We start from the raw sequence: 25,125 nt of genomic DNA, 5'->3' as shown, positions 1-25,125 counted from the left end.
CACTTCCTCTCTACATTGTCCAAGTGAGAGGAGAGATAGGTGAAAAAAAGAGGGCACCCAAATCTCGGCCACCTCCAGTGCATTGTCTGACCACCTTCTCTCTGCATTGCTTGATCATCTCCTTTAAGCTACTATACCTCAACACCACAACCTACATCATCAAGGGATGGAGCCAATGCCGGTAAGGTGTGTGTGTGTGTGTGTGTGTGTGAGAGAGAGAGAGAGAGAGAGAGAGAGAGAGAGAGAGAGAGAGAGCTTCCTCAAACAACACCAACCAGTCCCCATCATAACAAAACCACCAACACCACCCTCGTAAGGGCCAAGAACCACCAGACACCCCCCCACCACAAACACCAAAGCTAGTAAAAACCCACCAGGCCATCGGCCCCAGCAAAAACAAGTCCCTCGATAAGAAGAGTCAGCAATCGTCATGCAGAGCTCAATGCCCACAAAACGACCACACACCCTTAAGGCCTTTCTTAATACACTTAGAACTCTCATTTAGAACCCACATTGGCCTAAAACAATTTACATTGCACTTCGGCACAAAAATATGGAAAAATTATGTGCGTCTTTATGTTCCCATGGCTACAATCCCGCTCTCTCGCATTAATTGCTTCCGGCCTCCTTCCATAATCTCTGTTCCCGTGAGTTCTTGTGAGTGTTCCCATCGTGGAACATTCCCCCGTTCCTAAATCGCGCACGTCCTCGGGCGCGGTAGAAACAAAAGCTGCAAAAAAAACAATGGAAGACAAGTAAAGCCTTTTATTGAAAAAAAAACCAGCAATGAAAATCTCACACGTGAGCATACAAGTAAAAGGGTCATCAACAAATTGGAAACCCCTCCCCACAAAGAAGAATACCACGAGCCAAATGTAAGCAAAAAGGTAAAATAATCGACGTTGGCAAGAAGCAATTGGGGAGAAGAAAAGCAATACATTCGACAACCATTGGCATTCTAGTAAGCAAAGCTCAACGCAATGTCGGTGTCCTCCCTTCTTCTCGACAACCAACAAGTGATGTAAAATTTTTCTTAGCCCTCCTTTCATTTCTTATTATGGCTCCCCACCACCACACTGAGTGGGTAGAGCACTCTCTGCTCATATAGTTGAGTTTGTTTGCAGTTACCCTCCCAAAAAGTCTAAAAAGCACCCCTAGAAAGTCCTAGAGATTCCACCTAGCAAGTCCACACTCCATTCCACACCTAGCCAACTCACCATGCCACTTCACATAGACCAGACATTATAATCCCACACTTGAAATTAAGGATTTGATCCCTTGTTCATTGAACATTCACACACTCACCATGGCTAATGGAGCCACATCCATCCTCACCACTATGTAGGGAGCCTAGAAAGCGGCCTTTCAATCTTTCGGTTCCATTTTCTGCCGAAATGTCACTTACCATAAGGAGTGATTTTTACTCCCTAGATCCCAAAATACTATGCACCATCCAAGGATGCCTCATTCATGCTTAAGGTAAAACCCCCCTTAGAAAACCTCTTTAGGGTCACCTACTCGTCAAAATGTCATGCTATGTTCAATTTACCCAAAGTACCCCCTTACTTTGAATAAGGTTGACCTCATGACCTTGTGAAACCAATCACATGGTGCTCGGGTCCTACCATAATATGGATAATTCAGGGAAGGTGGGGATGCCTAATGGATCACTTCATCGGATCCCTCTCATCAAGGATATTATGGGAAGATCCCAACACCTCTTGGATGCTCCATCCAACTTCCATAATGGGAAGGGAGCCATGGCTGAGATTTGGCACTTGACACGATGGCCTTAGTTCTAATGAGGCTAAACTCGATGACATCATAGTCCCTGATTGGGTGCCCCTAGCCTGTGTGCTCACCTTCCTCACTCACTCACCACCAAAAGATCTGAGACCGATATAACAGGGTGCCCTTGACCATCCTAGCCAAGCTACTGGCGAGCGGACAAATTGGGATGAAGCCTTTACCAATGAACTCTAAAGCTCTTGTATAAGAACCTAGTGGGCAAGTACATTACGTCCATATGCTTACAAAAATCCTTTGTCATGCCATTGTGACTTGATCCAGCCCATTCCTAGCTTATGGGTAGTGCAACATCGATGACCCTAAACCCCAACCTCCTCTCAAAAAACACAAATGGGAGACACCCCCATATGTTTCTTCCCTAAGGCTAGCCATGGGGGAACCTTCAACCATGCACACACCATCTAACCACAACCACCCACACACCATCTAACCACAACCACCCACACACCATCTAACCACCACCACCTACACACCATCTAACCACACACCATCTAACCACAACCACCTACACACCATCTAACCACCACCACCTACACACCATCTAACCACAACCATCCACACACCATCTAACCACAACCACCCACACACCATCTAACCACAACCATCCACCACAACCACCTCCCACAGCCACCTCTTGTAGACAAACACAACCATCCAACTATAACCACCTCCCATAGCCACCATCCCCATTCCCTAGTCCACTTGAGAGGAAGCTCCTCTCACCTCCGCAAGTGATATGTTTGAGCCTCGAGAATTATTTGCACCTAACCCACATCTGAGAGGTACAGGGATCCTAAGCTGAAGAGGCCCATCAAGAGAGTCACCAAGTGACCCATAAGCACAACAAGCTCCCACCACCCTCCCCAAAAATCTGTCACTAACTCCTACTTCATCCCAACCTCTACCGCATCTGCTTTGTTCCGCCTTCCACCCTTGCAACCATTCCATACCCCTACCTTTGTGACACACTTAAGGATGCCATAGATTAGTCTCTCATGGACCATGTAATTCCATTGAAATCGACCCATGACTTTGTAGGTCCCCCAATACTTCAAAAATTGACACTCATTGGTGGATTGAGCTTATTATTTAGCCATGTAGCCTAAACTTCTAACCACCACATCCTTTGGTAACAAAACAAGAGCTCAAGCATTGGCATGCATATATTTGGAAGAGCATCAGCTTAGCCATTCCCAATGATTACTTTTGGCTTCCCATGAGAAGAATGCCAAGCTCAAACCCAAGCTCATTCTTAAGAATAAGGTAGGTGCTCCCATGAGAAGAATAAGCTCATGGCAGGCCATACAGGAGGATCTAGCCAGCACTCATAAGCACGACATGGATGCCCTATGGCTTTAATATCAAGACCTAGAGACCAACAATATTGTAGCGGCCTAGGCACATGAAGCCTAAAGAGACTAAATCCTAGATGAGCTACAAGCAAGCTACAGGCAAAGAAGCCCAAGAAGTTTGTGGGGGTAACTAATCAATTTGAAAAGAAGTGTGATGCTAGATGAGCTATAAGTGAGATAAAGGTGACGAAGCCTAAATAGTGCATGGACAACTAATCAATTTGGAAAGGAGTGTGATGGTACCCTCACTACAACCAATAAGGCAATGGAAGCTCTCATTGAATTCCATGAGTACAATCACACAATGAGCAAAGTAGCCACTTGGGAAGTAGCCTACCAAGATCTCCACCACAAAGAAACCCTCATCACCCAAGCACATGGAAAATTTCTTAAGATGGAAACCATTGCCTCGGATGATACCCCATTGGAAGGGTGCAACCAAAGGGATCTTCTCTCATGGGCCACCGACCTTGACACTTTATCAACCATGAGCCGGTCTCCTGTGGATACCCTCACCCTCATCAACCAAGTCTTGTTCCTTTACTTTTTTTGATTTCAATAACTTTTTATTAACCCCCACCTTCCACACTATCTTAGCCTGCCATCAACACAACCTAACAACCCACCCTCACCTCCATTTTCTTCTTCGACCAAGCTATCTCATTCTTTGACACCACACTCTTATACTCCATTGAATCCCATCCACTAGTGTTTGATCTCGCCACTTAGTGCCACCTATTTGTGAACTCTACACTGTTTATACTCCAATGAATCCTATCCACTAGTGTCTTATCTTGCCACTTAGTACCACCTATTCGTGCACCTATTCGTGAACTCTACACTCTTTACCAAGATGAAGTCCATTTCCTTGACCTCACAACACCACCCAGCCTCAAATTCCCCATCAATGAAGATTCAATTTACTAATAGCCATGAGAAGACCCTTGTTCATGCCGCCAAGCGGTGAAATCTAATTTCCACTAGCTTTGTAGCATGCCCAACCAGTACAACTTACTTGGCATCCTCTTGTGCTATATCATATAGCTTACACTTACATCGAGCAATCCCTTGCCACCAGTAAAGCCACCATTCATACCATCCAGGTGGCTTGCGTGCTCTATTGATGAGCCATAAGAGGCCTTTATCTTTTTCCAAAGCCATAAGATTGGCAAGATGAAGAGGATGCCCTTGACAAATTCTTAGAAGGTAACTAGGATGGGTGCATCAATATTCTACAAAAGAAGCACTACAAGCTAACCAAGCCCCCTCTTTGAACAATTTGGGAAACAAAGAAATTCCCCACGAGCTAAAACCCACTCACATCTCCAACTGCCCTAACTCTAATCCCCACCCTTAACTCTCCCATTAATCTATCCACACCATCCTCCATGGGAGCACCCACCTCATCCACCATTCAACCACCTTATTAACTGCATCCACAAGGAGGCCCCTACCTCATCCACCATTCAACCCCAAAGCTTAGCCCTTCTCCCTTAACCCAACCACCTCATTAACTACATCCACCACAAACCCCCCATCCTTGAGTCATTCCATGAGGAGCTAGATCTCATTGAGATACCATCACGTAAATACTCTAGTGAAGATGATGGGAAGGACCTAAGGGTGTCCTTACATGTCCATGAATAATTGCTCACATACCATGTGGGATCTCACATTCTAATAAAACTTCCATAACCACCTACATACACCCTTTGATATGGTCTAAAGCCATATGTTGAATCAACACATGGATCACATATTTGCCCAGTGGAAGATTAACCACCTCCAGCACACTAGGAGGTTGTTGACACTTTGGTGATCTTAGGGAGACTACCTAGCCACATAGGAGTCCAACTAGACTGGTGCATGCCCTATCTCCTTTAGTGATTACCAAATGTGGTGAGAGAACATGGATGTACCCAGAGAAGTCTGCATTGACTTCAAGTACATGCCAATCAAAAGAAGGTGGTCTTGGTGCAAGTTCCTATGCATGGAAGGGAAGGAAAACCATACATTGATGCAAGTTCCTATGCATGGAAGGGAAGGAAAACCATACATTGATGGCCCCACACTCCTCACCACCATGGAGATGCGGCTTCGAATAAAGAATTTTAATGACCTCTACTACACCAAGGTCCTCAACCCTGCTATAGTCACCACCACATGCCGATTCTAGCGCATCATCATCATCTTTAAGGAGGTGACCAAGAACCAATGGACAAGCAAAGAATCACTAGTTTCTTTGATCTCAATAAGGGCCCTAACTTTCACCAGTAGATAGATCTTTACAACATGGTCAAATACTTCCATGGGCATAGATTGGTCACTTTCAAAGACATGCTAGATACTAGCTTTTGGAAGCCCTTTGAGATCATACATCGGTATGATCGATGTCTTTCTTTGTAAGCCCTTCATTAAATCTTTTTATGAGATCGACAATATCTTTGGAACCAATGTGGGTTGTGGTAAGTCTTACCCCCTATGGTGGGCCTTATCTACCACATTCCCAATCCTTTATGGGCCCACATTTGATACAAAACCTTTGTCCAGGGGTGTTGCACACAAGACACATGAAAAAATAGTCAAAGAAAGGAGAATTAAAAGCATCAAAGATAGTAGTGTGTTGTTTTCATCGAAAGGATCTTCTACACAGGCCCACATTTTGCCCAATGCCCATGCACGACACTTGCAATATAAACACGAGCTCTATATAGAGGCACCATTCTTTCAAGAACCTCCATTAAGCCTCAACACCAACCCTCCAGGTACATGTTTGGATGGGGGGACCATGGTGAGTGCAACCCATCACTTGGACCTTCCTCAAATCAGCAAGAACCTTTCGTATCATCTTCTTCGGCCCTACCACTTATTGATCCACACTACCTCTATCCCTAGCGCTTATGATAATGCCAAATCCCTCAAGCCACACATAGACTATTCAGCTCCATCAGCTATGGGAAAAGTTCTCTACCATGCCTTAAGTAATGTAATAATATTCACTACCCAAGAAAAGGGACATTGTCAAGTAAATCTCAAAGAAAGGAGTAAAGTGATCAAAGAAAGCTGTTGAGTTAGAGAAGTCTTTGTGTTGGTGAAGAAGTACACACCCACAGGCACATGTTCTGCCATGCATGTCACTTGCATAATTCACTATAGGCATTTTAAAATTTTTATATCTTTCATATCACAGTATGTACACACACATGCACTTGCAACTAATCTCATCAACATCAACCCTCTAGGTATATTTTTAGATGGGGGGACTATAGTGGGTGCAAGCCTGGCCCATGGTATGATCCATTGCTGAGAGAATCCTTGACCTTTTAGGTACCTCCAATGAGCTTTAATGCATGCAACCTCTTCTTTGACTCTACATCCACACCAACACTACCTCAACCTGGCTGACGTATTGTTGCCACAAAGAAGCCTAATCTCTAAGCATCACATTGTGAGATTTGGGCTGGGCATACTCTTTGGTTGCATGCCAAGATGTTCCGCACCGCCATATCCACCCATGCAAAATATTCCATGGTGGTCCTTAACCCTCAGTCCGCCACTCACAAGGTTCGGACTGCTTCTACCCACTACCTAATTTTGAAGGCTCCATACCACTTCAATAACCACAGAAGGCTTCATATGAAGAGCCTCTGTAACAACAAAGCTATTTTCCACTACCACATGTACACATTAGGGTTGAGGCACATAGGCTTTGGGCATGAGCTAGTGTGGACACATTCTAGGGTAATTGGCTATATAAGTCACTTGGTAGACAACTATTGAACCTTTTTTTTACTTTGATTACCTTTTGATCATACCTTTTTTTTACTTTGATTACCTTTTGATCATACCTTTATTGGAGCTCATGCTTCTATGGCTGATTCTTAATAGTGTTTCCATGTTTAGGTGACTACTCTTTATGATGAGTAGACCTTGGCTTTCATGGGAGCTGGCTCATGATCCCTCGTGTGTGGATTAACACATGGCTTCAGATCCATTCTCATATCTCATCTTGGTTAGATCCCTTCACTGCATTGGTATCATAGTTCTTGGCTTTAATCTTAATATTTAGATTAGAGAGTGATTAAAACTTAATTACTCTCTAATTAGAGAGAGTTATTAAGACTTAATTACTCTCTAATTAGAGCTTTTGGCTTTGATCTTGATATTTAAATTAGAGAGTGATTAAGATTTAATCATTTTTAGATTAAGTACAGAGTTTTTCAAGGTTGGTATCATCTTGATTTATGTGGATTAGCATTGAAATTAGTGTAATCATTTTTGAGTCTATGCTAACCACTATTTTAAAAAATCCTATTCTCCGAGTTTAGTGCACAGTTTCTTGATTAGTGTTTCTTCTTGCTAAATCTATCTATAAACCCTAGTTTTCTTTCATATTTACCTAGTTTTTAGGTGATCTTAGTAATTTGGAGGAAATTGTAGGTTGCTATGCAAATCTTGGTGCAGAGTCATCAAGAAAGGGATACAAAGTATATTTATGCAAAGTTTGCTGTGCAGAGTGGTGCAATTTAAAAATCTATTTATAGATTATGTAGAATATGTTGTGTAGAGTGCAATTTATAAGATTCTTAGTGAAAATTTGTAAAGTTTGTGCAAAGATTAAAAAATCTTCGTATAAACTTAAATAGTGAGTGATTTTTGACTAAAAATTTCCTAATCTCAATCATTTCTTGCAAAAAGAAGTTGTGTTTCTTTAAGAAAAATTGTAGAAAATTCAAGAAACCATGATATTGTTAAAATTGATGTAAGAGAAGCAAGATTAGTGTATCTTGTTAGAAGAACTGCAAGATTATGGCTATACTTTGATGATTTGATATGATCTAAGATAGTTGGGATATCTCTTGATCAATAAAGTCATTAATAATAATTTATTAGTATTAATCTTATAGTTAGTGTTAATCTAATAGTTGGGACAATTCTTGATCAATAAAGTCATTAACAATAATTAGTGACTAATCTTGATGAATATTGACAAAATCAAAGAAATTCACAAGAGACCATGAAGTGCTAACAACAAATTAAGAGTACTAAGAGATAGATCCATACAATATTGAGTTTACATAAATCTTGACATGGATTTATAAAGTTTGTGAAGACAAGTATGCAGAGGTCAAGATTTTGGTGCTCTTAATAAGAGTAATTAAGGTTTATTACTGCAGTCGATGCTTAAGAGTAGTCTGGATAGTTTATTGCTGCAGTCGATGCTTAAGAGCAGTCTGGATAGTTTCTTAGCTAAGAATTGAGTAAATAGCAAAGAATTATTACTAATCTTATGATTAGACTAATCTTGTGATTAGACTAATCTTGGTGAATCCTAGAAAATTAAGCAATTTATAGGAATCTACAAACAATTAACAATAGATTAAGTTATTGATTAATCTCTACTGGATTCGCTAGGAAACAGTTATAGTAGCTTGACCAGAGTTTGAATGAGACCTATTTTGTAAAGTCTTGGTGCAAGCAAGTTTAACACAGTGTGTGAGAACATCAAGATTGCAAGATCTTGTAATGGAATACTCTTAGACCAAAAGATCTTATTGAGAATCAAACCCAAACCACAAGCAAGCTAGTAAGCGCCTTACACCATAAGACCTGTCAAAGGATCATGAATCATTGATTGACCATCGGTATCCCATAAGGTGGCAAATTGCATCTCACCAAGTGGTATTATCCATACACACAAAAGGAAAGGATCAAGGATATATGATAGCTTAGTGAGATGATTTTTGACAAGAGGGCCAAAGCTTTGCAGCTCTGTAGAATGGCGAGGTTTAAAAATTGTTTATACATGGAAATGAGCACAGGTGATTGTAGAAATGACACACTAGTAGAGAATGCCAAGGAGCAAGATAATTCTCTAACAATTCATTGTATCTCAAACCACAGAGCAAGTTGGACATAGTCATCGAGAATTATAAGTGTAGTTTGGCAAGACAATGATCGGTAGGTGAGAGGGTAAGAAGGAGGAGATGATCATCAACATAGCACATTTTTTTGAGAAAAGACTCACTAACCTTCCTCAAAGTTCAGCACAAAGAAGAAGCCTTTGAATAGTGTCGACAAATTCAAAGAAGCTTGGCAATATGCCACATCGCCTAGCACACACAGTTATAAAAAAAACAAAAGCTTCATGCCTTCCTCAAGGCTCAGCACAGAGAGGCCAAGCTGTGTGAGAAGTGAAGGCAATAGAGAAGAAAGGCAATAGCGAGTTTGGGCTTTGGGTCTTTTCAAACTCCTTTAGTCTTTCACACCCTCTACCCCTCTACTCTCACACATACACCCAAATCCACATCTATCTATCTATTACATATTAACCATGGACAACCAAGGCACAAGGAGAGAAGAGAAAAAAGAAATCCTTGATTTCTAAAACATAAGAGGAAACAATCTCATCGATTTGACTCTTTGTATTCCAACTTCCATTTCTAATTTGACCCTTTGTATTCTGGCTTGCATTCCTACATTTTTCTTCTTAATGGCTTTTACATACCGCAACAACGTGCAGGTTGAGTACTAGTTTTAACTAAGCCATTCCCTCTCTGCATTCTCTTCGGCCTTGGGCATGTAGCGTGCATATTGAGGCTTGTTTGGCACTTTTCTTTTGGGACTTTGTAGAGATTTTCCACACACCTTGTGCATTGTGCGCACACTTTTTGGGGACTTTTTGTAGACTTTGTTCATATGGTTTATGAGATCAGTGAGGTGTTTTCACACATTTTGAGTGTGTTAGGTGGTGTTTCTACATACTATGGGTCATTCTTATTACCTTTATCCTTATTATGACCGACACACTACACATCATCATCGTCATCGTCATCGACATCACTATGTTACCATCTCAGATCCTGATCTTAGAAGGGTCGCTCATGGGATTGACTTCATGGCTCTACGATTGATATTTTGAGTTGCCATCTCATGTCATGGTTCACATATCTTTTGTTGCATTCAGACATACTTTTGGTACTTTGAGGCTTAGACCTCTATACCCTCCTTTGCTAACTTCATACTATGATGAGGTGGCATACTCATGCCATTGCTGGATGTTCGAGCTTGTGGGTTTGTTGCTTTGCCTAGTCATTTGAGGAATTATTTTGATGAGGAGGATATATGTGCCATATGGGGACTTCATTAACTCATTGCTTGGTTACCTCAACACAGATGGTTCGACATTATTCGTATGGGACGAGTCTCCCTTTGGTGACTTGTACGAGTGTCTTACACTCTTTAGCTACTATAATTATGTTTCTAATGTTGTAGATAATATTACCATGGATCTAGATGATGACGATGATGTATTTGATGAGGAGGATATATGTGCCATATGGGGACTTCATTAACTCATTGCTTTGGTTACCTCAACACAGATGGTTCGACATTATTCGTATGGGACGACGTGTCTCCCTTTGGTGACTTGTACGAGTATCTTACACTCTTTAGCTACCATAATTATGTTTCTAATGTTGTAGATAATATTACCATGGATTTAGACGATGACGATGATGTATTTGATAAGGAGGATATATGTGCCATACGGGGACTTCATTAACTCATTGCTTGGTTACCTCAACACAGATGGTTCGACATTATTTGTATGGGATGAGTCTCCCTTTGGTGACTTGTACAAGTATCTTACACTCTTTAGCTTCCATAATTATGTTTCTAATGTTGTAGATGACATTACCATGGATCTAGATGATGATGATGATGTATTATATACTCATACACATGGTGATGTATCACACACACATATGATGATATCGATGCATCACACACACACATGTACATGATGATAGTGACACATGCACATGATGCCATGGACACATATGTGCACATGATGATGATGTATGTGATAGTGATGTGTGTGAGCTATATTATGTGGGCATGATCTCAAGGGTAGGGATGGCATTGAGCATTATGAGTGTTGATACACCTAGGTCTATCTATCTTCTTAGGGATCGTAGGGATGCATTTGATGATGATCATGTGGACCAACTTTCAATTAGTGACACATCCATTATATCCATTAGTACTCACAAGATTAATGATACTTTGCATGGGGAGTCATGGGATATCTATGAGCATAGAGTTGACCTTCTTGTGCTAGATGTGTCATGCTATTCTTCTAGGACTTTCACATGTGGAGTGTAGACAATAATGATGATGTATTGTGTACTTATACACATGATAATGTATCTCACACACACACACACACACACACACACACACACACACACACACACACACACACACATGATGATATCGATATATCACACACACGTGCACATGATGATATCGATGTATCACACACACATATGATGATATCTATGTATCACACACACGTGCACATGATGATAGTGACACATACACATGATGCCATGGACGCATATGCACATGATGATGATGTATTTGATCGTGACATGTGTGTGAGCTAGATCATGTGGGCATGAGCTTAAGGGTAGTTATGGCATCGAGGTACCTGGGTTACTAGAGCTTCTCACTACTTTACACTGCATCCAACTATTATGTAGATCGGTCCAAAGCCACCTGCCCTGTATCTTGCTATGTGCATATTGGTCCCGAACAATACCACTTCACCTCACCCACCTCACCCACCTACTTCATGGCGTATCCTAGACCATCCACACTTTTTCACCCCGGTAATAACCTCACCAGTGACTTGGGTGATGTGAGGTCTTCATTAGGAAGGGGGTGTGATAACCACTTCATAGGTTAACAAAGTTTCACCCATCTGACCTATCGTAAGGCGCTTTTCCATCTTACTCACTTATATAAGAACTTATTATTCGTAAGATGGCATTGAAACATATAAACCAACCTTACCTTGTGCTCAATGTCAAATATAGAAAGTCTACGGTCTTCATACACATACTTGCTTAAGACTAGTAATAGAAGTTGGTCTATTTTTAAGTTTGGTTTGCCTAGTGTGAAAACTAGTCACTTCTATATGCCATTTCTAAAAATAAGCAAAAAATAATCATTTCGAATACTTATGAGCTCTCCTTCTTCTACTCTTTCTTGCTTATGCTCTATTGAATCTTGCATGCTTGATAGATATGATTGTTTGTAGCTTCCTCTTCTTCTCCCATCTTTTTTGATAGAGAACCCTCACGTCATGAAGAATTATCTCTATTTACCTCCAACTAGTAGAAGAGCTCTCTCCCTTCACCCCATCAACAAGGAGCATTCTAGTGTGATAGGACACAAATGGATGAGTTAGCGCACCAACATCAGCAACTCTAAGGTAAGGCCCAATGACACATACTTTGGCAAGGCGCAAGAGGACCTAGGGGCTTTGCGGTTGAGGAGAATATGTCTCCACCTCCACCTATAAAACCTCTATCCTTAGGTCAACTTGCACCTACATCTCCACCTCCAACTTTACAACCTCTATCCCTGGCTCAACTTGCACCTCCACCTCCACCTCCACCTCCATCTCCACCTCCACCACAACCTCCTCTCATCGTGACATCTGCTAAAGAAGGAACTTGGTTGGAGGAGGCAGACACCTCATACACCTAGGCCTTATAAAATGATGGTGCCCTACCAAAAAGGAGGACTAGATATGGTGTAAAAGAATTGGAGGTAGAAATGGGGTAAAGGACCATATCTATTCGCCTCCAACTAGGAGAAGAGAGATTTTCCTTCACCACATCAGTAAGGAGCATTCTAGTGTGACAAAGGAGCGAGGATGCGATGCACGAGCTAACGCACCCACATCTAGAAGTTTAAATACAACTCTAAGAAGGTGAGGCCCAATGTCACATACTTCGTAAGGCTAAGGTAAGCTCTTGACTTGAATAACATGGGATAGGAGGACCTAGGGACTATGCAGTTGAGGAGAATGTGCCTCCACCTCCACCTGCACTTGTACAAGCTCTATTCCTGGCACATTATCCACCTAGGCCTTAGAAAATGGCCTTAGAGATGAGGTTCTATAAGTGGAGGTGAAGGTGGAGGTGTAGGTTGAGATGGAGGTGGAGGTGGAGAATGTTCCCTTAGCCCTTTAATACTAGTGATGCCCCCAGGTGCTAAGGAGGAGAAGCAGATATGGGGTAAAGGCATTGCATAATGAGATACATCAATAAGATGATTGATCTCATAATTATTCCCAAGGCTCCTTTCTCTAGCCTTATTAGGGAGATCTTGTAAAGTTATTCTCAAGAGTTATGTCTACATAGTCTTGCCTCTATAAGAAGCTACAGAGGAATTTTTGATCTCCTTCTTTGAGGATGCAAACCTCTATGATATCTATGAAAATAGGGTTGCAATAATGTTGTTGAAATTAGCATGACTTTTGCATCATGATGACTTGTAATGATCAATGTTCTCAGCATGTAAAGTTTGCTCTTGATTGATAGAATGTTTAATCTTTTTGTTCTTATGTTTCTTTGCACTTGAATAATCATGATATGAGTCATTTTTTAAATTGATAAGGTTTGAAATATCAATATATATATTTTTAAGAGAAAATAACACGATGTTAGCATCAATCAAATCTTCTTGGGACTTGGCATGCGGCCCCACCCAGAGCCCCCCTTCTCCTAAATGGCCTTAGTTTTTGGGCCAAACAAGGGTGCTAACATAGGGCAACCTAGGCCTATTGTCTAGGACTAGGTCATCCCATGTTGGCCTCCCGGTTTTTGGCTCAACCAGTGCCATTTAGGGAAAAGAAGGGTACATGCCAAGGCCTCAAAGGGTTGGATAGAGAAAAGTCCTTCTCTGTTACTTAATCAATGTAGTTATAATTAATATTCTTGATAACCTAATTAATGTAGCTATCCTAATTAATATTCTCAATAACTTAATTAAAGTAACTGTCCTACTTAATAATCTTAACAAATTTATCAATGGAGTTATTACTTAATTTATATTTAGTAGATCTTCATTCTTTTATTTTTTAATAAGAAACCTAATTGGAAAATAACATAAGAAATAAAATGTTAAATTAAGTGAGAAATTGGGCACTAAAATATTTAATTAAGAGAAAAATTAGGCCAAAATAACTATGATTACAAATTGAAAAACAAAAGATCTTTGACTCATTTTCATGCCTTAAAAACATTTTTTAGTATACATTGTTGGGCCTCCAAGCCTGGAAGGGCCTAGACCAGCATGAGGCGACCTAGGCCGCCCAGATAAGGATCGGGCGACCTAGGCCCAAAAAAGGATCCCTATCTAGACCCAAGCCACCCTATGCTAACTTGGACCCCTTTTGAGCCCATCCAACCCCTTAGAGGCCTTGGGGAGGGAAGCTCATCCAACTCCCTGGAGGGGAGGGCTTAGAGGCCCAATAATGTATATTAAAAAATGTTTTAAGGTATGAAAAATTGATCTTTTTTTGAAACATTGGATTTGGTTCATCATAAGCATTTTTTTAAAACACTTCATTGATTTCACATTGCAAGATTAAGACATCGAAAGATGAATTTAAATAAAAACATTTTTGGAGACGCTAGAGAGAGGGACAAGACTTTGGATCGTGCTTTGAGGGCAAGGAGCTAAAAGCCTACCATTGGGCTAACTACATTGCACACAACCACAATGTCTTTTGTTGGGATACATCCCCATCTATCGGGCCAATGCTGAATTATTCCTGGAGGGGTCCCTTAAGCTACCCTTGCGATATACCCAAGCATCCAGCTCTATGGCATGCTACACAAAAATTATATTTAATTAATCATTTATGCCATTAATAAGAATTCAAAATTAGGGATTGATAACTTACCGAGTGCCACAAGGGGATGATGATGATAGTGCAAATAGAGCTCTTGGGAGTATAGAATAATTGCTTAGTGCGTGTAAGTGCTAATAGAGCTCTTGGGCAAAAATGAGATGAGGTCCCCTATTTATAGCCTTAGAGATAGAAAATAAGTTGGCAGACATCTTAGGCACATGTAAAACATCATGTAAGATAGCATCTCCAAAAGAAACATCACCAATACCAATCACAGGGAGAGATGAAGCATCACCAATGTGTACTGATGAAGAGATAGACTTATAGTTTTCCAATAAGGAAGAACTATTCGTCTCATGAGAGGTAGAACCACTGTCGGGCGGCAATCCACTCATCCGCAGTATGCGTATCAAGATCTTTGATTACCACAAGTGATGTGTCACATGAAGAAGTAGAAGGCATAGCAACATATGCAACCTTGGCATTACCATCTTCCTTCTTGTCTTTGTTTTTGTCGTGAGAAGATGTTGATGTAGAAGAACCCTTAGATTTGGATTCAAGTTCAGCTTTTACCTTCTTGGATGCCGCCTTCTTAGCAAAACAACGATCCTCTGTATGGCCACTACGACCACAGAAAGTGCACTCCTTGGAATCCTTTGATTTGTCCTTGTTGCCTTTGGTTCAAGAATCTTTAGCATTGAAATTAGAGCCTTTGCGTTGATCATTCCCCTTGCCTTTGCCTTTGCCCTTGCCTTGGCTTACAAAAGCCGAGTCCTTTTTGTTTTGCTTGAGAGTAAGGCACTTATCATGAAGAAGACCCATAGTCTCTTCAAAGGAAGGGAAAGAAACTCGAAGAAAGATGTTATCTTTGAACGATTCAAAAGAAGAAGGCAATTTACCAAGTAGCTTGTGGACCGGATTGCTTACCAATGTAGCGAACTCTTCAAGTTGCCGCTTGATTCGATTGAATTCTCCAAGCTTCTCCACTATGTTGTCGAATTCGGAGATAGAAAGCTTATCCAAATCTTCTTCCAACTTAGCCATCTTAATCGTTGAAAGTCTTCCATATTGCATTTGTATAGCGTGCCATAATTGTTGAGCCGTACTCCTTGTAGAGAGAAATTGAGACACAACCGATGTAGACATGCCATGCACAAGTAAAGCTTTGGCCCGTGCATCCATATAGGTGTGATATTGAGAAGGCACCATTTGAGGAGAAGTGATTATAGACCACACCCCGGCGCTTTCCAACAGAAGTTGCATAAACAAGGACCAAGTGTGGTAGTTGTTTGGGGTAAGCTTTTGTGAATCGGAAAGACTTGGAAGGCTCAAAGATTGAGTGAATGGGTTAAAGGGCTGATATGATTGAGTGGGGAGAGGAGTAGTAGTGGAAGTAGTAGAAGAAGGAATCATAGTAGATGAAGTTGCCATAAAAGGCATAGATGATGTAGGGGGATATACCATAGAGGGCATAGAAGTATGTGGATAGGAAGGCTTAAAGGACAAGAAAGAGTGAAAGGATCCGTAGAAGGTAATGGATACGAGGGAAAAGAGAAAGTAGACGGTAATGGATACGACGGAAAAGAGAAAGTAGAAGCACCTAGCGAAGAAGGAATTGCACCAACTTCCGTTGTAGTAGTTGCCGGTCCAAAACCGTCGTAGGAGATGTAGGATCCATAGTATCTTCAAGTTTGCCTTTGTCTTTTGGAGTAGAGGACTTCCGAGATCCCATAGGGAGCGGAGGGTGGAAAAACACAAGGGAAGAAGTGTCGTACCTCCAAAAATGCAGCCAATAGATGGGCTGTTCACCAAGGAAGTATCTCCAAAATATGCACAAAGATAGTGCGAAAAAACACAGCCACAAAACGCAGCCGATATATGAACCAATAGACTCCGTAGAAACCACCAAAGGAGGGCTGAGAATGTAGCCTCAAAACACCATGAAGAGGGCTGAAGTTGATGATGAAAATGCAGCCCATGAAATCTCTCCACACAAGAAGCCTCCAAGTGGTAATGTTTTCACCGCAAGTAGAGTTGTAGGACTCGGATTGAAGTGCTTTAAAAACACACTTGTAGAGGATGGTACTGGTTTGAAGCCTCTTGCATCATTGAATGAGTGCAAGGATGATAAGTAAGGGCTTTTGCAAAAAACGCAAGCAGAAATTCTGCATGCAGGCAGTCTGCAAAGAATAACTCAAAAACGGTGAGGAATTTGCGAAAACTTTCTTTTGCAAAGTTGTAGACCACGATGATTCCAGTAGTTTCGCGGGCACAATCCTCAAAAATGCATTCGTTTAGCAGAAAATCAAAGAATGAATAAACGTAATTGAAAGCGGGGTTGTTGAAGAGGACTAGAGGTAGAGAGGAAGAAGGATAAGGAGGCTCTATGTGCCCCACCACCTTGCTCTGATACCATGTGAGAAAGAAGAGATGAGAGAAGAGACAATGTACTCAAGAACTCATCAATGAACCACTAGCCAACTTGAAATGAACTACAATTCCTCATATATATAGGAAAGTTCCTCCACCCAAAAAATGTGTGTAAATAGGAAAAAATGGAAATGAATGCTATAAATCCCAAAAATGCCTAGAGGCTAAAGAGTGTGCCACTAGCGTGACACCATTTGGAGATGACACCTATCCAACAAAAAGTAGATTTGAAAAAGTAGTTAAACTAGCTAAGAGGAGGATAAAGTGACTTGAGTGGATATAGAGGAGGAAAAGGGAGATTAGAAGGCTACAAGAAAAGTAGATTATCACAAATCAATGAAAATTCACCAAAGAAAGAGCTTATATACGAGAAGTTTCCCACTCTAACACAAACCTAAAATTTAAATGGTACTATGAAACTAATGCAAATTCACAAAAATAATGCAAATTCACCAAAGCAAGAGCTCAATGTGAAAGCTAGAATACTCACAAGTATCATGAAACCAACAATTTCAAAAGAGAATTTCACAAGAAAAGTGGTAAAAGAAGCACCCACAAGAGACAAAGAGGGCAAGAAACACCCACAAAATTAAGAAAAACGTGTTAAAATCCATTTGCAAGTAGAGAATTTGACTTTTATACATGTTTAATAATTAAATTGTGGGTATTTTGCATTTATACTTTGTGCACAACTCACTCATATTTTAGCCTATTTTTTAACTTTTTATTCTTTAACTATGAAATTAATCAAATGTTGGCCTAAACACATCATTAGGCATACTATCACAAGCTTCAAGTGTTGAAATCACCTACTGAAGTTTTTAGCCAAATTGGCTTCCCAAAGGACTCATATTCAGTTGATGATGCTTTTGTTTCCACCATGTGACGCCCTTCTTGATCTTATTGTTGGCATCTTGTGCATTGTCTAGGTGTCCGAATATTGATTAGATGATGCCCAAATACTCTTGCCACCAAAGATCTTAGTCTTGCAAATAATGCTTCCATTGCTTCTCCTTAAATCCTTGGCACTACATTCTTTTGCTCTCACCAACCTACTATTTTTTTTTCTAATACGAAGTATTTTGATTCAAAATTAGAGCATTGATGTAACCTATTGAATTTGGACTAGCCTTGTCGAGATTAACATCACTTCCTTCTTGGCTCACATATAGTCCCTTGGATGTGTGTGGTGACTAACGTGATTGAAGGTTTATGTATTAATAAGGTGTAACACACAATAAGCATTGTTCTAAGAATGGTGGTGGTATGGTATAGAGAAGACCATAAGAGACATTGCCAATTAGGGCATAGTGTGACTTTGTTGTTAGCATAATATGCATCCACCATGGCTGGGATTTTCCATATGTGATATCGTGTGCAAGAGTGGCTCGTGTTTTTCCTTCAGCTCCACACATTTTGACTAATCCATGTGATCCTTATGACATGATGGTTCTTTCATATTCATTGCTTACATTTTCGTTGTTGAGATAATTTACCTCAACTTTACTTTAGATTTGTGTGTTTGATATTTGACTTCTAGGAGAGCTTAAGAGAGGATTGAGGAGGAAAAACAAAAATATATTTCACCAAGATTGGGTAATAAATAGCGTGGACAAGAGTATCCATAACTCATTTCTCACTAGTGTTTATTTTTGCAAGTAGGGTATGCTTTTTCTTAAGAAGGCCTCTTTCAAATTTGTCTTTCAATGTGAAGGGCATATTTTTTTCTTTGCCCTTCAAAAGACGGCCAACATAAAGGTTATCTTTCAAGTTCCTTCTTAAAACATTTACAAATGAAATGAAATTGTTAAGTCATTGACCCATTATGGTAACAATATATCCATTGACCCACTGTATTACAATCTCTTTGCTTATGAAGTTTGTTTTTCTTGATCACCATGGTTCTGCTATAAAGCTTCATCAGTTTTCTCAATAAGCTATCAACGAACGTCTTCAAAAAAAGATGTGTAATGTGTATCTAAAGAAGCAACAAACTAATACCTATATGCCCTTCATGTGCAAGGTCAATTTTTTTCACCCTTCCATGTGAAGGGTAAATTTTTTTAATAGCACTTCAAGAGCAATACTCGATTCTTTTTCATACTTCTTAGCAGGACAAATTGCCCTTAGAAGGGCTCTGCAACCTTCACAAATAAACACTGTTTCTCACATCAAACAATCCACGATTATGATGTTTAACAGTATATCCATGATAACATCCCTTCTCAAAGGCATACATGAGAGGTTCGACCGTTCAACCTAGATATTGAAGGTTGTAAGACGTGTGACCAAACTCCAGAATGTGACAGGCATCCTTGGCCCTGGCAGTAGAAATCAGCTGCTAATGCCTGGAGAATCATGTGGAAGAAGTTTGCATGGATATGTCCCCAAGCACTTACATTTTTTAGCAAGGCAAGCTTGAGAAGACAGCATGGAAAATCCCCCTAAATCCCCTCCCTCTTCTCCGTTTCCCAGCTGCTGATTATGCCTGCATGGATATGTCCCCAAGCACTTACATTTTTAGCAAGGCAAGCTTGAGAAGACAGCATGGAAAATCCCCCCAACAGCCCCCTAAACCCCCCTCCCTCTTCTCCGTTTCCCAGCTGCTGATGATGCCTGCATGGCTGCTGATTATGCCTGCATGGTTGGTCGCTGAAACTCTATGATGACAACCATCCATACCTTATTTTCGAGCCATCCAAAGCATTACAAAAACACATGCCGAGGTCAAACCAACCACCAAATGATTTTAGTGTGCTTGTGCATGCATACTGAAATTGCTTGGAATCTAACAAATCCATTAAGCCACCCTGTCAACATCAACATAAATCATCCTAAAGCAACCCAACTAGGATCCAATCTTCAACTCAATAAGCCAACGTTGGGACATTGGCACCAATCCATTCACATTCATGATTATAGTGACTACAAAACCATGTCTCATCACTGGTAGGTCTTCCCAACCTTAGGTAGACCCTCAAAGTACATCAGCTGCCAGGACTTATCAACAGCTATTGGCTTGGTATAGGATCCCCTTGGGTTTCTGCCAATTCTGCATAGTATCCTTGTAACTTCTTTGTTATCGGTCCAACTCTACCATCACCGATAACACGGCCATCTATTTCACAAACCTAGTACAAGATTGACAAAAACCTTACTGAAAATGTTTTTTTTTTTTTTTTTGCATTGATTTGCAATATATAAAAGGAAAATTAAAGTATATAAAGAAAAATAAAAAACAAAATACATACAGGCGAGAGTTCTCCCATAGTGCCGGTTGTCCAGACCTGTCACATCTCAGCATTTAGGGAAATTCCATATTTCTACTTTAAATAAGCACATAACATATCTGAAATTACTTGATAATTTTTGAAAGCTTGTCAGCACAAGGGTGGCTTCACAACGAAGGAGCTTGCCCAGGCCCACCAAGACATCAGGTGGCCTCCAAAGCCCAGCTTTCCCCCAGATGCTTTTAACCCTTGAGTGCAGGCATGAGGACGTTGTGAAGCGAAAAATTAGAATTTAGGGTGCTTTCTTGTATGCATATATATATGTGCTTGGTACTGATAGATATCTAGAATTGTACTTCATCAGCTGTGTGAAACTCGGTAATGCTGATTCGGCGTTCTTCTATGATGTACCCTTCATCTCTTGCAAGGTCAATCACCTGAAAGAAAAGTAGCAATGGTTGATCATTTGGAAACATAATGGATGTCACCCAGTACGAAACAAGGAGTTAAAACAAACAACTTTGAAATTCTGATATTCTTGAAACATTGCACATAATGACATGCCAACTGAAATTCTACCGTTCTACGAGTAATGCCAGGCAGGCAGTAGTCGGCATGAGGTGTCAGCACAACACCCTTCTTCACCATGAACTGAAACAAGTGAAAGATATGAACTGAGCTAATAAGTTTCGATTGGTGTGGAGATGGTACCTCTCTCTCTCTCTCTCTCTCTCTCTCTCTCTCTCTCTCTCTCTCTGTGTGTGTGTGTGTGCGCATGTGCGTGTGCGTGTGCGTGTGCGTGTGCGTGTGCGTGTGCGTGTGTACCTACATATATCTTGTGAGTGTGTTTGCATGCGTGTGTGCATTCATGCATGGATGTGTGTGTGTGTGTGTGTGTGTGAGATTCATTGTCTTGTGCTTCTTCCATAATTGATGCTAATGATAAACGCAAGCTTTCCAAATGGCAGACAAGGGCTAGAGTTAAACCTATGCTAGATAAGGGTTGCTCCTTGAAATCTTTCTTTCGAAATTTACACACGTACAGACAAAGTCAATCCATCATGAGAGTCAAGAAACCCGATGGTCTTTGGACCCAGACTTTATCGCAGCTAGAAAAACAATGTCTGGATCATTTTCAGCTTCTTTTTTCTCTACCATCTTCTTCTACACCTCAGGCTGCATTGGCTCGGAGCACATTTATTGAGCTTGTTTCTCCTATTGTTTCTTTGCAAAAAGCTTCAATGCTGGAAATGTCCTTTTCAGATACTGAATCGGATGAAGCCCTTAAGCATTTGGGGAAACATAAATCCCCAGGCTGGGATGGTTTGACGGTTGAATTTTTTGTAGCCTTCTAGGCTGAATTGAAGGGTCCAATCTTGAAGCTCATCAATGTAGCCTGGCAGCATCAACATCTTCCCTCAGCTTGGAAGCATGGTCTGGTTAAGCTTCTCCCCAAAAAACCTCTGTGTGAGACAATGGATGACTGGAGGCCTATCACTTTGATGCCTGTTATATATAAACTTATTGCTAAAATGTTGGTACATCGGATAAAGGATATCCTTCATGATGGACTTCATCCCAGGCAATATGGTTTTGTTCCAAGAAGGCATATACATGATAATATCTCCAATACTCTCATTGCAATGGAATATGCAAAATATTCTGCTCAAGATGTCTTGGTCATGCAGGTGGATGTGGCAAAGGCATTTGATACAGTACAGTGGGATTATGTTTCTCAAATCATGTCTAAACTTGGTTTTGGGCCAAAGCTAGTTAATGTCATATATTGGCTTTACTCAGATTCCACTGCTCAATGCTTTATAGGCAAACATTTGTCTGAGTCTTGGACTCAAGAACGATCAGTTCGACAGGGATGCCCTCTCAGTGCTTTGTTCTATGCTATTGCTTCACATCCTTTGCTTCTTTATATGGATCATCTGGTTGATACTAGACAGTTAAAGGGGCTTCAGATTTCTGGTTCATGGCCTTTCATTGCACAGGCTTATGCAGATGATTCATTCTTCATGCCAAAGAACAGTCCTCTGGAGCTTCGCCTATTGATGGAACTCTTTTAGATTTCGGGTTGGCAGCTGGTCTAAAAATTAATTTTCAGAAATCAAAACTCTTACCTCTCAAGCATTGTGACTGGCATGCTATCCTGTGGCCCGGGCAGATTATTTATCCGGAAAGCATAGTAAGACATTTGGGTTATCCCATTGGCTGGAAAATCAAAAATAAGCAACAAATATCTTGGGTGCTAAACAAAATTCAGGACAAATTAGAATATTGGAAGATCTCCACTTGGCCATTGCACGTACGGCTTCGAATTGTTCAGTCCATTATTCTGGCTTATGTCCAGTTCTACCTTCCTCTCTTGCATTGGTCATCTCGAGATCTTTCTTCTTTTATGTCTCAAGCCATGGAGATTTTTTGGAAAACTAAGCTTCATAAAAAAGCTTTAAGGTTGCTCAAAATGAACCTACTTTGCTCACCAAGAATGCATGGTGGTTTGAATATTATAAACATCAAATTTCATGTGCTGGCAAGAAAGATCACTATGCTCAAAACCTTTTTTCAACAAGAGCAGCCTTGGTCTATCATGTTGGCAATTTTGTGTGGTCAGATGCGCACAAATGCTTATGGTCGTTGGTTAGTTGATCCATCGGAAGTAGTGCTTGGCAAATTTCAAGGTAAAATCCCTGGTTGTCCATTTTCTACTTTCTTGATTCAGGATTGGAAGAAAGTGCTCTCTCGCATCAAATGGTCTCCCCATCCTGATTCTATAGCTTCTTCGCTTCGAATGGAAAGCCTACATTGGAGTGCTGTTTTTTACTCTCCCCTTGCTGTACAACAACCAATCAGAGCTTACAATCTTATGAAGTTGGGCATCCGGTTCATTGACGACGTGGTAGATACTCGAGGGCAAATTCTTTCTTGTCCGGCAGCATGTCAACAATACAATCTTGGGATGCATCATAGATCTATATGGAAAGCTATTGTAGATCTCTTACACCCTTTCATTCCGATTCCAACATTGGATGTAAGAGACAGGCTTCAAGATTGGCATCTTCAGTCTTCAAATTCAAGATTATCCTCTCAGCCTTTGCATCTATTGACTTCTATACAGGCTTATCGATTGATATTACCTCCTCCATGGATTGCTCATCATGCTAATTCTCTTTGGCATCTGGATAAGTCTTTAGCTTGGTGGAAAGGAAAACTAACATTGATATGGAAGTTGAAAATGCCATTGAAGCAGAGACTCTTTCTTTGGAGATGCATTGTCGGTATTTTTCCAGTGGGAGTGAAATTGGCTCAAAGAAGGATTGCCTCTCCTCTTTGTCCAAGATGTCATCATACTACTGAGAGTATTACGCATTTATTGTGGTCTTGTTCATATTCCAGAGACCTTCTGGACAAGATCTCCTATTTTTTATCTCTCAGATTTCCTGCACACAGGTTCTGCAGGTTTTTCTGGATGTTTGGCATGTTATCAGCTTCTTTGTCACAGTATTCTCTTTTCTTCCATTGGATCAGATACTGGGCCTTATGGATCCTCTGGCTACAGCGAAATCATGCATATCTGAATTCACCCCTTCAGCACCCTTATGAATTCTTTCGAGCCTCATTGCGGCAGTCCTTATATGATGCCGTACATGAGGAAGATTTGGATGTTTCTTGTGTTCAGCTTTTCTTTTATTGTTTCTGATGGATAGGGCATAGGCTCTTTTCTTGAGCACTGCCCTGATCTTCGATAGAGCTTTTTTACTACTGTTTTTTAAGTTCTAGGGTTTAGACATCCTCTTGATGTCAAACCCTCTTGTACATTTATGATATAATGCAATTTCAACTGGTTTTACAAATTGTCTTCGATGCATGGCCCCTTCTGAAACGGTGCCTCATTTGTTTTGGACGTGCTCCAGCACTAAGGCCTTCATCCGCAAAATTTCCATGTTACTTCGCCTTCGTTTCCCTAACTCTTTTTTTGGGAAACACTTTTGGCTTTTTGGCATACTCTCTACAACCACGGTCCATTACTCTTTACTTTTGTACTGGGTCAGATATTGGGCTTTCTAGACCATATGGCAGGATCACAACATGAGATATTTTGGGAAACCGTTTTTGCAATCTTATCAGTATTTTAGAAGCTCCTTACGGCAATCTGTTTATGATGCTTGCCACCAAGGAGATCTTCATCAGTCATGCCTCGAAATAGTTTCTCTTTGCTTCTGATTTCCTGTTGAGGCTCTCCGTTTTGGAGACTCTCATGTGAATTTCTTTGATAATATACTATTCATGGATTTACCAAAAAAAAGAAAAGAAAAAGTGTGTGTGTGTAAATTGTACAAATGGCAGATTGAGGCAAGAATGAAGCCCCTCATGGATAAGGGCTGCTCATCAAAAGCCTTTTTTCAGGGCTTGCATGCTACTCGAAAGAAAAACTCATGCCTAAGGGTAAGGAAGCTAGATGGCTCTTGGACGCACTCTTTCTCTGATCTCCAAGATGAATGCCAGAATTATTTCCAGAAATTATTCTCCGCTCCTATTTCCCCATCAAATCAAATGACTGAGGCTAGGACTGAATTTCTCC

The 25,125-nt window shown here is 40.7% G+C and overlaps 1 protein-coding gene across 3 annotated transcripts in view; it reads right to left on the bottom strand.

Moving 5' to 3' along the window:
- Nucleotides 1–19,466: 19,466 nt before the first annotated feature.
- LOC147603845 (branched-chain-amino-acid aminotransferase-like protein 2) overlaps nucleotides 19,467–25,125 on the bottom strand; it is a 95,273-nt gene continuing 89,614 nt past the window's right edge. For 2 of the 3 annotated variants that reach the window (XM_086795772.1, XM_086795773.1), the window contains exons 16-19: nucleotides 21,114–21,185; nucleotides 20,891–20,971; nucleotides 20,556–20,591; nucleotides 19,467–20,435 (exon numbers count right to left, since the gene is read on the bottom strand). In XM_086795772.1, coding sequence (XP_086651898.1) covers nucleotides 20,316–20,435; nucleotides 20,556–20,591; nucleotides 20,891–20,971; nucleotides 21,114–21,185 — 309 coding nt within the window. In that variant the 3' untranslated portion in view covers nucleotides 19,467–20,315. The remainder of the gene's footprint in view (nucleotides 20,436–20,555; nucleotides 20,592–20,890; nucleotides 20,972–21,113; nucleotides 21,186–25,125) is intronic. The other variant, XR_015265485.1, reaches the window with a different exon arrangement.

The sequence above is a fragment of the Cibotium barometz genome, chromosome 63 (genome assembly GCF_041138505.1).
Source record: "Cibotium barometz isolate CiBa-2024 chromosome 63, ASM4113850v1, whole genome shotgun sequence".
NCBI lineage: Eukaryota > Viridiplantae > Streptophyta > Polypodiopsida > Cyatheales > Cibotiaceae > Cibotium > Cibotium barometz.
Note: the sequence above shows the minus strand (reverse complement) of the source record. Positions and strands in the feature narration are given on the sequence as shown.